General features: G+C 36.4%; 1 protein-coding gene across 2 annotated transcripts in view; it reads right to left on the bottom strand.

The window, feature by feature from the left end:
• The window catches only part of KCNH7_1 (Potassium voltage-gated channel sub H member 7), a 74520-nt gene that overhangs the window by 17065 nt on the left and 43350 nt on the right, over positions 1-14105 (bottom strand). Inside the window, exon 13 of one of the 2 annotated variants that reach the window (XM_051210239.1) lies at positions 872-10440. Coding sequence is in view for 1 of the 2 variants with exons in the window: in XM_051210240.1 (XP_051070210.1) it covers positions 9686-10440 (755 nt within the window). In the remaining variant the exon portion in view is untranslated. The remainder of the gene's footprint in view (positions 1-871; positions 10441-14105) is intronic. The other variant, XM_051210240.1, reaches the window with a different exon arrangement.

The raw sequence follows: 14105 nt of genomic DNA, 5'->3' as shown, positions 1-14105 counted from the left end.
CCATTTGTTCCGTCAGGATACTGGGGCCGATGTGCATCATTGGTTTGGAATGAGGGTTTTCCAACTCCTCTAGGTAGACTCTCCGTGTCCACCAACCCGGTTAAAATGTCGGACATTCGCTTTTCATCCTCTCAATTTCGTAAACAACACCCTCGTCACGAGAAGACAGTGAGTAGGACTTCCCTAGTAGTGGCTATATACTCGTGGCCATGTGAGAGCATTTGGAGAGGGAGAGCGGACTCTCCCCACTCTCGGCCATACCAGGGCATTTGGGGAACTGAATATATTGTGGTAGCTTTCTCAGTGGTGTGAATGAACAAACGGAGGGTTTTGGTGTTTAAACTGTTATATGTATCATCTATGGCTAATAAGTAACGTGTATCCTAATAACAAAACTTGTTTTATGATTCATTCATGTTACATTTTTGACATTTTAGTATCTATACCAATAACAACTCCATAATTGTTGAGTTTATTTTTTTGCGATAAAATGTATACAACAATCACAAATCCTGAATTGTGAAATCACTTCAACAAAGGTCAACTAGAATTTGTATTATTTCACATTTATATCAATTCTGTTCAAAATATTCATTTTAAAGTGACCTACAAAATCTCATACTTTCAAATCATGTAAATTTATGGTTTTTTACTATTATCAAGTAAATTTGTATTGAAATGATCATATCTATAACATGACCTGAATTTTGGTACTGAATTTTACAATATATTTTGTAATTATCTATATTGTTACAATTAAATTTGACCGAAGAATAACCATTAAAAGTAGTATTTAGCAAGAAAGATACATATAGAGAGGATGAATCAGTGTTATGTAAAAAAATGGTCAAAAGGATAATAATTTACTTACGCCTGTTACCCCCCCCCCTTATGGAGGAGCATAGGCCACCCACCAGTATTCTCCGTCCTGGACAATCCTATCCAATTGTTTCCAGTTGCTATTCATCATTTTCATGTCTACTTCCGTTTCTCGCCGTAGTATGTTCTTTGGCCTTCCTCTTTTCTGTTTCCCTTCAGAATTCCAAATTAGTGCTTGCTTAGTGATGCAGTGTGATGATTTGCGTAATGTATGTCCTATGCACTTCCAGCGCCTTTTTCTAATTTTCTTTTCAACTGGAAGCTGGTTTGTTCTCTCACAAAGCAGACCGTTGTCTATGGTATCCGACCAACGGACATTCAGTATCAATTGTTTATAAAAACTTGTACATTTTTGGTGATGGTTATGGTAGATCGTCACGTTTCAGCTTCATACAGTGGAACTGTCTTGACGTTCGTATTGAAGATTGTAACTTTGATATTGGTCGATAGTTGTTTTGAGTTCCATATGTTCTTCAACTGTAAGAAAGCTGTCCTTGCTTTGTCAATCCTCGCCTTTACGTCTGTATGAGATTCTCCCTGTTCATCGATAATGCTGTTCAGGTACGTGAAAGATTCCACCTCTCAAAGAGTTTCGCCATCAAGTATGATTGCGTTGGTGTTCTCCCTGTTGTAGTTGAGGATCTTGCTTTTTCTTTTGTGTATGTTGAGGCCTACTGATGCAAAGGCTGCTGCTACACTGACAGTCTTGACCTACATTTGATGTGTATAGAATAGAAGTGCCAGATCATCTGAAAAGTCCAAATTATTTAGTTGCATCTAACCTGCCCATCGTATTCCGTGCTTCCCATTAGATGGGTAGGCCTTCATAATCCAGTCAACCACCAGAAGAAAGGGAAAGGGGGGAGTAAGCAACATTGTCTGACTCCGGTCCTCACTTGGAATGTATCTGTTAGCTGTCCTCCGTGCATGACTTTGCATTGTAGTCCATCGTATGAATTCCGGATGATATTGACGATCTTCTAAGTTGTCCAGTGCTTCTTTAGCTTTAGTTTCATCTCGGCCAAAACAAGATGGTGATCTGAAGCTATGTCAGCTCCTCTCCTAGTTCTCACGTCTTCCATTAACCTTGTGAATTCTTTAACTGATGAAAATATGATTTATCTCGTTCCCTGTGGTGTGGTCCGGTAAGATCCATGTAGCTTTGAGTAGGCATATTGTGCCGCCTATAACCAATTTGTTGAATGCACATAGATTTGCAAATCTCTCGCCATTCTCCTTCCTTTCTCCTAGTTCATGTAGTCCCATAATGTCTTCATAACCGTTGTTGTCCATCCCGACTTTGGCGTTTAGATCTCCTACCAGGATAGTAAGGTCATTTACTGGGCACTTGTTTATGATTGATTACAACCTCTCGTAGAACTGATCTTTATCGTCGTCATTGCTATCATTGGTGAGTGCATAACACTGGATCACATTCGTTGTAATTCCCTACTTTGTTTTGAATGATTTTTTGACAATCCTGGGTTCATGAGGTTCCCATCCTATAAATGCATTACGTGCTGCTTTGGACAGCATCAGAGCAACCCCTTGAGTGTGCGGAACATTTTCCTCTTCGTGACCAGAGTACGGCAGCATCTCTCCCATATCTAGTCTTTGTTGTCCAGCTTGGGTCCAGTGGGTTTCCCTGATTACGAGAACCGCCAAGTTGTATCTCCTCAATTTTGTTGCTATTTGACTGGTCTTCCCGGTTTCTCACATTGACCGAATATTTCATGTACCCATGTTAATTGTTGCTCTGATTGTTAGAAGCGACATCAGTCTCGTGACTTCCGAAGAGTCTCGGCTTTCATCATGAGGCGTCATAATTCTTCCTCTAACTTGGAAAACAGAAATTAAATGGTTTAATTTATCTATTCTGGTTAGCGTTTTTTAGCAAGGTTATTTCCTACGGGATGAAACTGCCGACCCCACGCACAACGCACCTCATTTGGATGGGCTTAGGACTAGCAGTATCCCTAGAGGAGCTACAGGCGAAGTTCAAATCGATAAAGAAAATAAACTTAGACATTGAACAGACATATTTTTTGTGAAGCAAATAAAAATCATAGTTTGCATCATGAAATGACCTCAGCTGTACAACGAGTAAAAACCAGAACGGAGCAGTGGACACCTGTATTTTTCCTACTATATAGCTCTCCAATGCTGTTTCCGTGATCCCTCGTTGGAGATCGAACCCATGACCTTTAGGTCTCGCTGAGAGATCTAAATCACAAACTGGTTGAAGTTGAAAATGTAAAACATTAAATATCGACTGTCTGGAGATCAGACACTTGCTGAGATACCTAAAAGCCCTGGGGTTGCAGATTCTCACTACTGAGGAGTTTAATACCAGTACAAAAGAGCTGTCCAGTGATTCCTGGTCTTCAGTGGTTGCCTGATTAAATGCAATCCGTTATATATATATATATATATATATATATATATAAACCTTTTTCGAAGACTTTAGAAATTAAAGTGATTTGATTTTGAACTGGCATATCAGCCCGCAGAGATCGAATCATCAAGACTACACCCAGAGTAATAAAACTAGAAACAGTATCAGTAATAATAGAGAAAATTACGCATAAACGGTATAACTCGAGATGAATGAATTTGCGTTATAAAAAGTATGGACACCACCGTAATCTAATCTAAATCCTGTCATCCAACATATTTAATCATTGGTTATGGATAACCACACAAACTTCAATCAAACCTGAATCTGACTACATGGTTCACACAGACATAAAATGACTATAACAACTAATCCTAGGTTTCGATTTCGCCATTTCTTAGTTTTCTTTCAACCTATTCTTACACTAGCCAATACTGTGTGTTACGATAGGCAGTAATTTCGAACATATTGTGTATGTCAAAGTCACCTCAACTGATGAAGATTTACACTCACATTCACCGTTTTTGTTACCTTAACTTATTACTCTGAATTCATATAAAGTACTCTTCCACAGGATTATACTCCTTGAATAATATCTTCAAACCCTAATCTTTCCGATTACTGCTTATACTCTTACTACCTCTACCACTATGGGGTTTGAATTGACAACTGCATCTCTGTGCTAATGTGGTATAGCAACTCGAACTGATGTACGTACGTACGAAGTTCTACGTTGTTACTGACTGACTGACTCTTCTACAGAATAACAGCACATAGAATCATTGTATCTTTCGTATTATTATTACAGTATCTCTTTAATTTTTCTTACTAATTGATTATTCAAGGACAATATACTTTCAGTCTCAGAACATTATCTCCTCTTACAAAAAATGAGGTCAAAAAAAAAACCCATTTGATCGAATTTTTTTCTTCTCGTGACAGACAGGTAACATAATGTGACATTCCGAAGTTATATAAAATCCATAGTTAATCAATTTATCAATTTATGTATTTGAACATATAAATGTTGGTATCAGAAGGGGTTTTGTGGAGATTTTAGTGATTTCAATAGTTGATATCATGAGTCAGTTGAAGCTAGATCAACATGGAAAACCTGAAAACACTAAACGGCCGTTTCGTCCTATTGTGAGACTCCTCAGAAGTGCGTATCCACGACCTCGCCCCCCTGCAAGATTCGAACCCAGGACCCACTTGGTCTCGCGCGCGAGCACTTAACCACTAGACCACTGAGCTGGCCGGCATCCAATGGTGTTAATGTCTAACTTCAACTAATCCACGAAATTGAGCGACACATCCACCATTGTCATCAGTGAGTTACTATCTCACAAATGACCCGGTCGAACTCCACTGGTCACTGATTCTCACTGGAACTCCAGGATATATCTCTTGAAGCCAGTCACTAGTGGGCATATGTTTATGCGTGGATGCGAACTGCTGAGGAGTCCTACAATAGGACGGAACGGCCGTCCAGTGCTTCCAGGTTTTCCATGCTGGTCTAGCTCCAATTGACTCATGATCTCAACTATTGAGATATAAATATTGGTATAAAGGGACACCGACTACATATGCACCACAAGTCATTTGATTTGTGTGTGGGCTGTGATACTACCTGGGTTCTTAGACCGAAGCAAATTAGTTAATCACCAAGGTATAAATGAGGTGAAAAACAAAAAGCTCAAACTATTTTGAGATTATGAAAGCATCATGAAAACACTATACTGTATATCTAGGGAAAAAAATCACTTATTGAAATTGATTCAACAGACGAGGATTAGTTTGTATACTCTAAAATTTTGCTATTTACCTAGTAGGATTAATGTGTTATGGCCACTTTGGCTAGAGTACATTTTTCCAAAGCTTAACATTAATGATAAATGATTGAGATTTGAGAAACAACTTTTTGTGTTGTTTGTGATATCAACTGTCAATTAACAAGTCACTGATTTAGACCCTAATCAACCCTCAACCAATTATATGCAAAATAGAATGTATCGCATATCTAAATCAGTCTGAGTTATAATGTCAAACTTAAACAGATTCGAAATCTCACGGTAGTACTACCAGTTGTGATTATTGAATTGCCTTAGTTGCACTCTATTACTGTTTGTTATCGATCGCTTTCATGACTAAATGTAAGTGAATTTTATGTACTTACTAAGTCGTCGGCTCATTTTCTCTTTTTGTATATTTCCTCACATGAGCTGCTCTGTATGTTCCCCTAGCACCCAGAGTACTTTAAGACAAGATATGCACTGCTACACACACTATATCATAGTGTGATAACAATTTACAAGAAAAATAGCAAAATAGTTGAAAGAGCATTAGTAGCAATGAGATTGAAATAGGAAAATTATGAGAAATAGGAGATATGATTCAGAAATAATGGACGAATTCGCTTAACAAAAGATAGAAAATAATTTATAAACTAAGGCAAAACAAGGATTGAATACCGTTGCGTGTTTGTGGTCAATTATGAGACATCTCACCACCAGATGTTTCTAACCACTAATTGTGATTATCCGGCAAAACCCGAACACGTAGTTTGAATTTACCAAAATGACTCAGTGCAGGAATCTATAAGTTTATGGATTGATGCCACGTTTTCATTTGGCCGCCGACTAGTTCCCTCCCAACCTACTTCTACCTCAGTCAACATCCTACATCGAGGTAGACGGGTGTTGGCAATACGTAATGCATATCACAATCATTTCAGATGGTGAATGTTTATTATTGTACCAAGTAATTTACTGTTTTCACCTAGTACTCTGCATCTAGCATCAACATTACTCATTCAGTGGTTCCAACATACCCAGGCAGTGCTTTGAAGAGATAAGATTGAATACTAGTTACTCAAGTGTATCCACAACACAGTTGTAAAGAGGAATACTGGTCAATATACTACACGAGAGAGTTTAATTGAATAAATGTTCTCTTATATTGCCAGATGTAGATGGTGGTTGGAGGTAGTCAACAGGACTGTTGACTGTTAACCACATAAATCTCAATATATAGTGCCCGCAGTGTCGAGTCAATTAGACTGGTGGCCACATTGCAACATGGTCGATAGCATTCGATCTGCACTAATAAGGACTAGACAAGCATGACACTGATCACCACCCAGTGATCAATCAATTGTGATTGCCAGATGTCTTATGTCTAAGCATCACAAAATATGAATCAACATAACTACTCACAATAAGGAACTACACGAATACTATCATAATCTATTCGCCCAATTTAATACACAAAATAATCCTAATTATTTTATTAAAATAACATACGTCACGTACCTTGCTATAATGAAATAACCACTGGTACTTACATCCGAAATTCATTCTCATTAAACATTCACCATAAAATGAAGGTATATATATAAAGCCTTATTGTGATTGGTTAATTTATCAGTCTATGTGTGGTGTGTTCTACTCATATTGACATAAGTAGTATCTGATGTTAGTTGTGAACAGAAGGTCTGGAAGCAGAATGCAATTTGTATGGAAATGGAAGAACAATGAAGTCCGAGTCATTTTGAGACAATCGATGGACATTTTGTAAATTAGATTTTATTAACAAGTCCTGTAATTGTAGGTTAAATACATTCGATTGGCCCAACCCGTGTTCTGTTCACTACATATGGACTAAACTGCCTATGGGTGTAGAGAGGACTAGACTTGTATTGTCATGGTATCACAAAAAAAAACGGACAAATTGATACATTACACACACAGGCATACAGATAAACAAGAACTTACACAGTCGTATATATGGATAGATAAATAAATAAAAATAACTTTTATAGATGGGGCATGTGAATCATCACAATTCATTAACAAGGGTCAAGATCTTAGTCATTCATGATGTGATACACAGATTTCTTACATAGACTAGATAGAATAAAAGGTTAAAAGTAGGCTTAATAATGCAGTGATCCCCTAACACATACATACATACATACATACATACATACATACATACACTAATGTACAGTTAATTTACAAGAAGCAATCGATTTTTAATCAAGTTAACATACAACAAAATTACTAAGTCATTATAATTTAACGATTCACGAACATACAAACAAACTATTGAATCAAAGGAAATGATTCCAATGAAATTCGATAATTTCCACAACTCCCATATTGAAGACTATCGTGCGCGCACTAATGACTAGCTTTGAGAGGAATTTTAGGAGTTCTAGTTAAAAACCGTGTCGGGTGTAAGTCAGTTATCTACTAAACACAATGAAAGATGGTCGCGTAATATGTCGTTGAAGTAAAACATCAACATAAATGGATGCCGGCTCAATGGTTTAGAGGCTAGCCGTTCGCGCGTGAGAACGAAGGTCTAGGGTTCGATTCCCATATTTGAATTCGTGGATGCCCACTGTTGAGGAGCTACATACTCAGACAGAATGGTCATCCGTTTGTATTTCCAATGAGATTCAACAGTCTATACAACCCCTTACTGATGAAATAGTGAAGAACAAAACAACAGGTTGCTAAATCATTCAGAAAGATCTAAGTATACTACTAGTAGATCATTTAGTAGTGTAATCTCTATCATATCTAATGTTTAACCTTTGATTAAGTTGTAAAGCATTACTAGGTTATTATTATGTCAAAACTTTTACCTACTATTCATGTTCAACCCTATAATTACCAAAATTATTTCCAAGTCATATATAATTATCAGTATAGGGGTTTTGGAGATTATTACGTTTTCGATTGAGATCATGAACCGGTTGACGTTAGACCACCGTTGGAAACCTGGAAGCATACATAATAATGGATTTGAATATATTCCTCTTATCAAGTTTTTCCACAGAAAGAAAAAATGTCAACAACTATGTTATGATACTGTTTGTATCCTACAGTATTTATTTAGTATCACGTGTGAGGTTTCTGTAAAAGCGTAGAAGTGCATTTCGGAATTTACGTACAGAATAGGTTCGATTAAATCGCTGGTTCAAACACTTACTCATCTACTTCACTTTTGAGCAACCACGACCAGGCAGAATAAATAGTTTTCATAACTCAAAGAGTAACTCCAAGAGAGAGAGAGATTGTTGCGTTCTCTGAGCTAGATGGTTCAACTGCGGAGCTTTTGTTTGTGGTGGCCTTATTTTGGATTGATTGTCGAGAACTGATAGTTCTATCAAATATCTGATCAGTATTTAAGAAATTCTCACGAGGATTTAAAAAACCTAAGATAAATGTCACCTATGAACCAACGCATTCACTTCATGCGATTATATGCAGACCAAAAGACATAACAGCGAAAGACGACAAATGAAACATAATCTACACAATACACTGCCTCAACTGTAACTAACACTATATTGAACAAGGTAAACAATCTATTGATTTATGCATACACGAACACAGGCTATCCATTAGTGAAACGATACGATATGCTATTGCTAACATCCATGCATGCAGAACCCGACAGTAAGTACTACCTTGGTGTGAAGGTCGGACTTGTCTATCGCGATGACTCAGCAGAGTTATAATGGCTGGGAACGCATGTTCCTTTAGATCCTACCATGTCAGGAAGGTCGGTTGGAAAACGGTAAGACTAAAAGCAGCAGCTTAATGAACAGGTATATGCCACTTGGTTGGGGTCCGCGTGATTATCGTAACCAATGATTAGAAACTTTCAATCACATAACTTAAAATCACTTGCAATGGCGCAGGTGCATCCATTCTCTGTCTTCCCACAAATCCTGAGAACCTAAATACTTCATAACAATGTTTTTATTTTGCTAATTTATATTTTCATTTTGGGCCGTATCTTCGATGCCGAACCTTTCCTAATACCACTGACATTGTTGCTACCGCTACCACTCTGAGATTTGGTTTTACAAATTAATCTCTTTGTGTAAATGGGGTATGGCAACTTGAAATGATGTACGTACATACAGGTTCTACGTTGTTAATGAATGACTGACGCATGTAGACTAATATGGACATGAATTTGACTAGGAAAACGTCAAAACTCCGACTTGAGGAAATTTTAAGAATAACAGAGGATTTCTCAAAGCATGATATTCAGACCAATTAGTAGTGAATGATACATTGGATTTGACTCGCTTTATCAACCCGTTCGAAACATGTTAATCAAGCACATAGTCAGAGATCAACTGAGCAAGATAGTTAGCTTGAATAAAACAACAAACGAGGCCAATAAGGAGAAACTTATTTAAGACTGGTGGAATAGTTAAGAAGCTTATCTCTGAATGAGATGGGTGCTCATGTTGTCCAGAACGACTGTGAAAGTTTTGCAATCCAACCAACTAGTCCAGAGAATTCAACAACATCAAAAGTATCCATCTAAGCTGAAAATCTTCATGACATACATATATTAATAAATAAGAGAAATAAATCCACTTACTTTTCTACACTAGCAAAACGCTTCACAAGCAAATCAATAATTTCTTTCTCTTCGTTTAGATTATTCGAATCATGTAAAGTTGTCGGTTGATATATCACAGATGAATGAATCATACGATTTTTATCAGATGATTTTACTGGAAGGTTTGACACAGAAGAACAAGAAGAAGAAGTAGGGGGCACTAGAACTGATGGTATTGTTGGAGGTGGTACTTGTTGATGTTGTCTGGTTGGAAGATTACGCGCTAATCGCATACGCATTCGACGTTCATGTAATGTTTGAGTATTTGTCACAGGTGTAATAGGCAATGAATAATTTTGTTCAGATGAATGCGTTGAACACATAGTAAATGATTCTGATTTACGTGTAACTGGATTATGTTGATGTGTGGACGGTGCAGTAACACCTGAAGTATTATTATTATTATTATTACTATCATTATTATTATATAATGTATCAATAAAACATACAGGAATTTGAGCATTTGAATAACTAGTTAAATGAAATGACAATGCACCGTGATCAAATAAACGTTGATAACGTTCTAATTCCCATGATGGTTTCCCAATAAATGGATTATCAAAACATCTATTTTGATATGACGTTTCATTTAACATACAAAATTTTGAATAATCACTTGGACGTTTCGATAATCCAGGTGATGTTAATGAACCAGTTAAAAGTGAACAAACAATATGCCATGATGATGTTGTATCTAAGAAAGATTCAACATTAGGTATGGTAGAACAACGATCCTATACAATGAAAAGAATTAAAATGTTAGAGGTAATTTTAAGATTGTGATGAAACACTAAATGCACTACTTAAAACAACTTATTTAAGTAGTATATAACTTAGCACATAAAATTATATCTTTCTTGGTTTTTGGATGAAAAAATAAAATATTTATAATTATTTATTTTAACACATAGATAATGGTACAAAGGGGCACCGAATATATATGCGCCACACAAAACTCATTTGATTTGTGTGAGGGCTGTGATACTGCCCGGGTGCCCAAATCGAAGCAGGTGGTTTTATTAGGGGGCCACATCCGGAGCCTTCGACCTGAAGGTCTGATCCACAAGAGAGTGGAGCAACGCAAGGAGATGCAGTCTCATGGTAGTCGGTGACCAACGATTGTTTCATACGCCATTTGCTCCATCAGGATCCTGGAGGGTTTTCCAACTCCCCTAGGTGGACTATCCATATCCACCAACCCGGTTAAAGCACCGAAAATTCGTTTTTAGTCCTCTTAATTTCGTAAACAACAGTAATGCCACGAGAAGACAGTGAGTAGAACTTCCCTGGTAGTTTTTGTGTATACATGGCCATGTGAGAGCATTTGGAGAGGGGGAGTGGACTCTCCCAACTCTCGGCCGTACCAGAGCATTTGGGGGCATATATTTATAATAATTTGAATGAAATTCAGTATTAAACCGATTGATTTCGAAAGCAAATTAATTTTAAGTACCATATTTAAACTATGACTGACAATAGTGAACATTGTGTTATTCACATTGAACTTGAACATTTTAAACTTTGTCTTGAGTTATTTTAGTGTCTAACTATCGTCAGAATATATTTTCTGAAGTTAATCTATTACTAAAAAGATTAAATCGCTTCTAGATTGATTTTCTAAGTTAAACTCCTTACGATATTCATGATAATCACTAGTAAGAATTGGTTAATAATTAACATTCCAAACAGATTAGTGTATAAATAAACTATTGATATTACACTTGTAGTTATGTAAAATTATTAGGTGAATTGTATATCCGATTAACTGTTTATACCTCGTACCTATAATTGACTTATACTTTCAGGCATATACCTATAACTGTAAATTTAAAATTATCAAGTTGCATAAAAGTAATCTGAATCAAGGGTTTATCACAATTATAACTGATATTTGTTTATATAGTATTCACAATAATTACCAAGAGAACTGATTATTTGAAGTTATGTACAAACCATCATTGTAAATGAGGATATTTTAACTAACATTTACATTGAAAGATCAATTTATAATCGGTTAATCGTGATTTGTATGATTGCTTACTTAGATTTGGTTATGTTCAGTCAGTCAGCTACAACGTAGGACAAGGCACATATATGCATCGGTCCAAGTTGCCATACCTCATTAACACAACAAGATGTTATGTATATGTTATGTATATAATATAAGGTAAATGATAGAAACAATGTTTATCTACTGTAAGTTTTATTATTAATTTGAGTATATATATATCGCCAATAAACTTTACTTAAATAGCCACTAAAAACCAGGAAGCACGAAATAGTTGCCTCATTTGAGCATATGACTTCCCAGTAGTGTGAACTAATGACTTTCTTGAAACTGTGAATATCCAGAACTTTCAAGCTTCTCAGCAAGAATGATACCCTTAGACTACTCGATATATTTCTATCTAATAGTTCACGTAACAAACTTTCATCAATTCAATATGGTGGAACTATCATCGATTGACATATCAATCATGTCTATCTAATGATCACTCTATTTCATTGAACTCCATTGGATATAGCTAGTTAACGAAATAGAACGTATTCCTTTTCAACCACTAACTATAATCAAACTACGATGTGAATTATTTTCAAATCATTAGTGTAAATGTCAGACATAAATATATCAGTTCTAAATCAGGGTGTAAAGATAAGCAAGCTTCTTTCAAATTTCAGAAAAAACGTGACATCTAATATTTTCGGACATTTTTCCGTTCACTTAGTTTGACAGTACTGCATATAGGAGTGTAATTTTCACTGGGGGGGGGACATTTTATATATATATATATATATATAGCAATTCACGGACACGAATCCTATCCTTACAAGGGGTCAGTCATGATCCATATAATCTAACGGTAACATGTGGACTATGGAGCTGAGTGACGCGAATCGAATTCACAAAACCTAAATCTAGAGTTTCTGGTTAATGATCTCTAACCACGTAACATCCCAACATCATCATTGAATTGATCTGTAGGATTCGATTAATAATAAATTTATAAAAACATGACAATAGCTATAATCAACTGACTAATTAGTGTATATATTTCAATCTTAAATCCAATGACTTGGAATGTGCATTGGGTCGTTGATGAATTTTCTAACTAGAAAGGGTGTTGACAACCCTTAGGAAGCTTCGATTTCATTAATGTTGTAGTTAGAACTTATCGATTAGTTTTAAATAAGCATAAAGACTTGTCGATATGTTTAATGAATCAAATCACTATTATTAAAATAAATGTAGTGACATATTGATAAAAATACATTAAAATGGACAGAACAAAATAGATAAATATTAGGATAACATATGGAAAGATAACAAATTTTTTTAATAGCTTGATTGGGTTCTTATATCATGGGAGGAATTAAAACCACGTAGATGAAATACTCAAAAGGTGAAAGTGTACTTTACTTACATAGGTTCCCTTATTTATTTATTTGAACAAATTAACATTGGTACAAGGGGGCACCAAATACATATGCATTACACAATAACAATGAGGCTAGTAGTAGTTATCATTGATTTATGTAAAGGCTGTGATGCTGCCTGGGCGCACAAACCGAAGTAGGTGGTTTTCTTAGAGGGCCACTTCCCGAGCCTTTGACCTTAAGTTCTAATCCACAAGGCAGGGAGCAACGTCAGGAGATACAACCCTATGGTAACTGGTGACCATCAATAGATTCATACACCATTTGTTCCTTCGGGATCGTGTAGCCCATATGCACCATTGGTTTGGTTTTCCAACTCCCCTGGGTAGACTCTCCATGTCCACCAACCCGGTTCAAGAGTCGGACATTCGCTTTTCGTCCTCTTGGTTTCGGAAACAACACCCTCACCACGAGAAGGCAATGAGTAGGACTTCCCTGGCAGGGCTGTATATGCGTTGGCATGTGGGGGCATTTCGAGAGGGAGAGTGGACTCTCCACACCCTCGACCGTACCAGGGAATTTGTAGAGTAAAAGCATTTGGATAATTATGAAAAAGATTAGACACTGAGAATATGGTTTCAGAAGGAAAAACATAAAAGTATGTATGCAGTGAATAGTGGACCTCAATTTAGTGAGTGGATGTAACTGAAACAGATTCTAAATCATGTAACCAACATCTCCAACTGTTGATTGTGATTATCGCGTAGACCTCAACCAACTAGTATGTATCTACTAACATGGCTCACGTTAATAGCCAATTATTTCCTTGTCTAGTAAAACATTTTATTCTGGTCACCACAAGTTTTCTTACAATCTACTCCTATAGAAGTAATATCGCTTATCGAAGAAGGCTATAGATGAGTATATGTAATCTATGTCCGAATCATATCAGTCGATGAAAATTCACGATGTCATCAACTCATTTGTACGACTTCAGCCTTATTGGTTTGAAGCCTTGAGAAGA

Source organism: Schistosoma haematobium, chromosome ZW, assembly GCF_000699445.3.
Source record: "Schistosoma haematobium chromosome ZW, whole genome shotgun sequence".
In the NCBI taxonomy this organism is placed as follows: Eukaryota; Metazoa; Platyhelminthes; class Trematoda; order Strigeidida; family Schistosomatidae; genus Schistosoma; species Schistosoma haematobium.
This window is presented reverse-complemented; position numbering and strand designations above follow the sequence as displayed.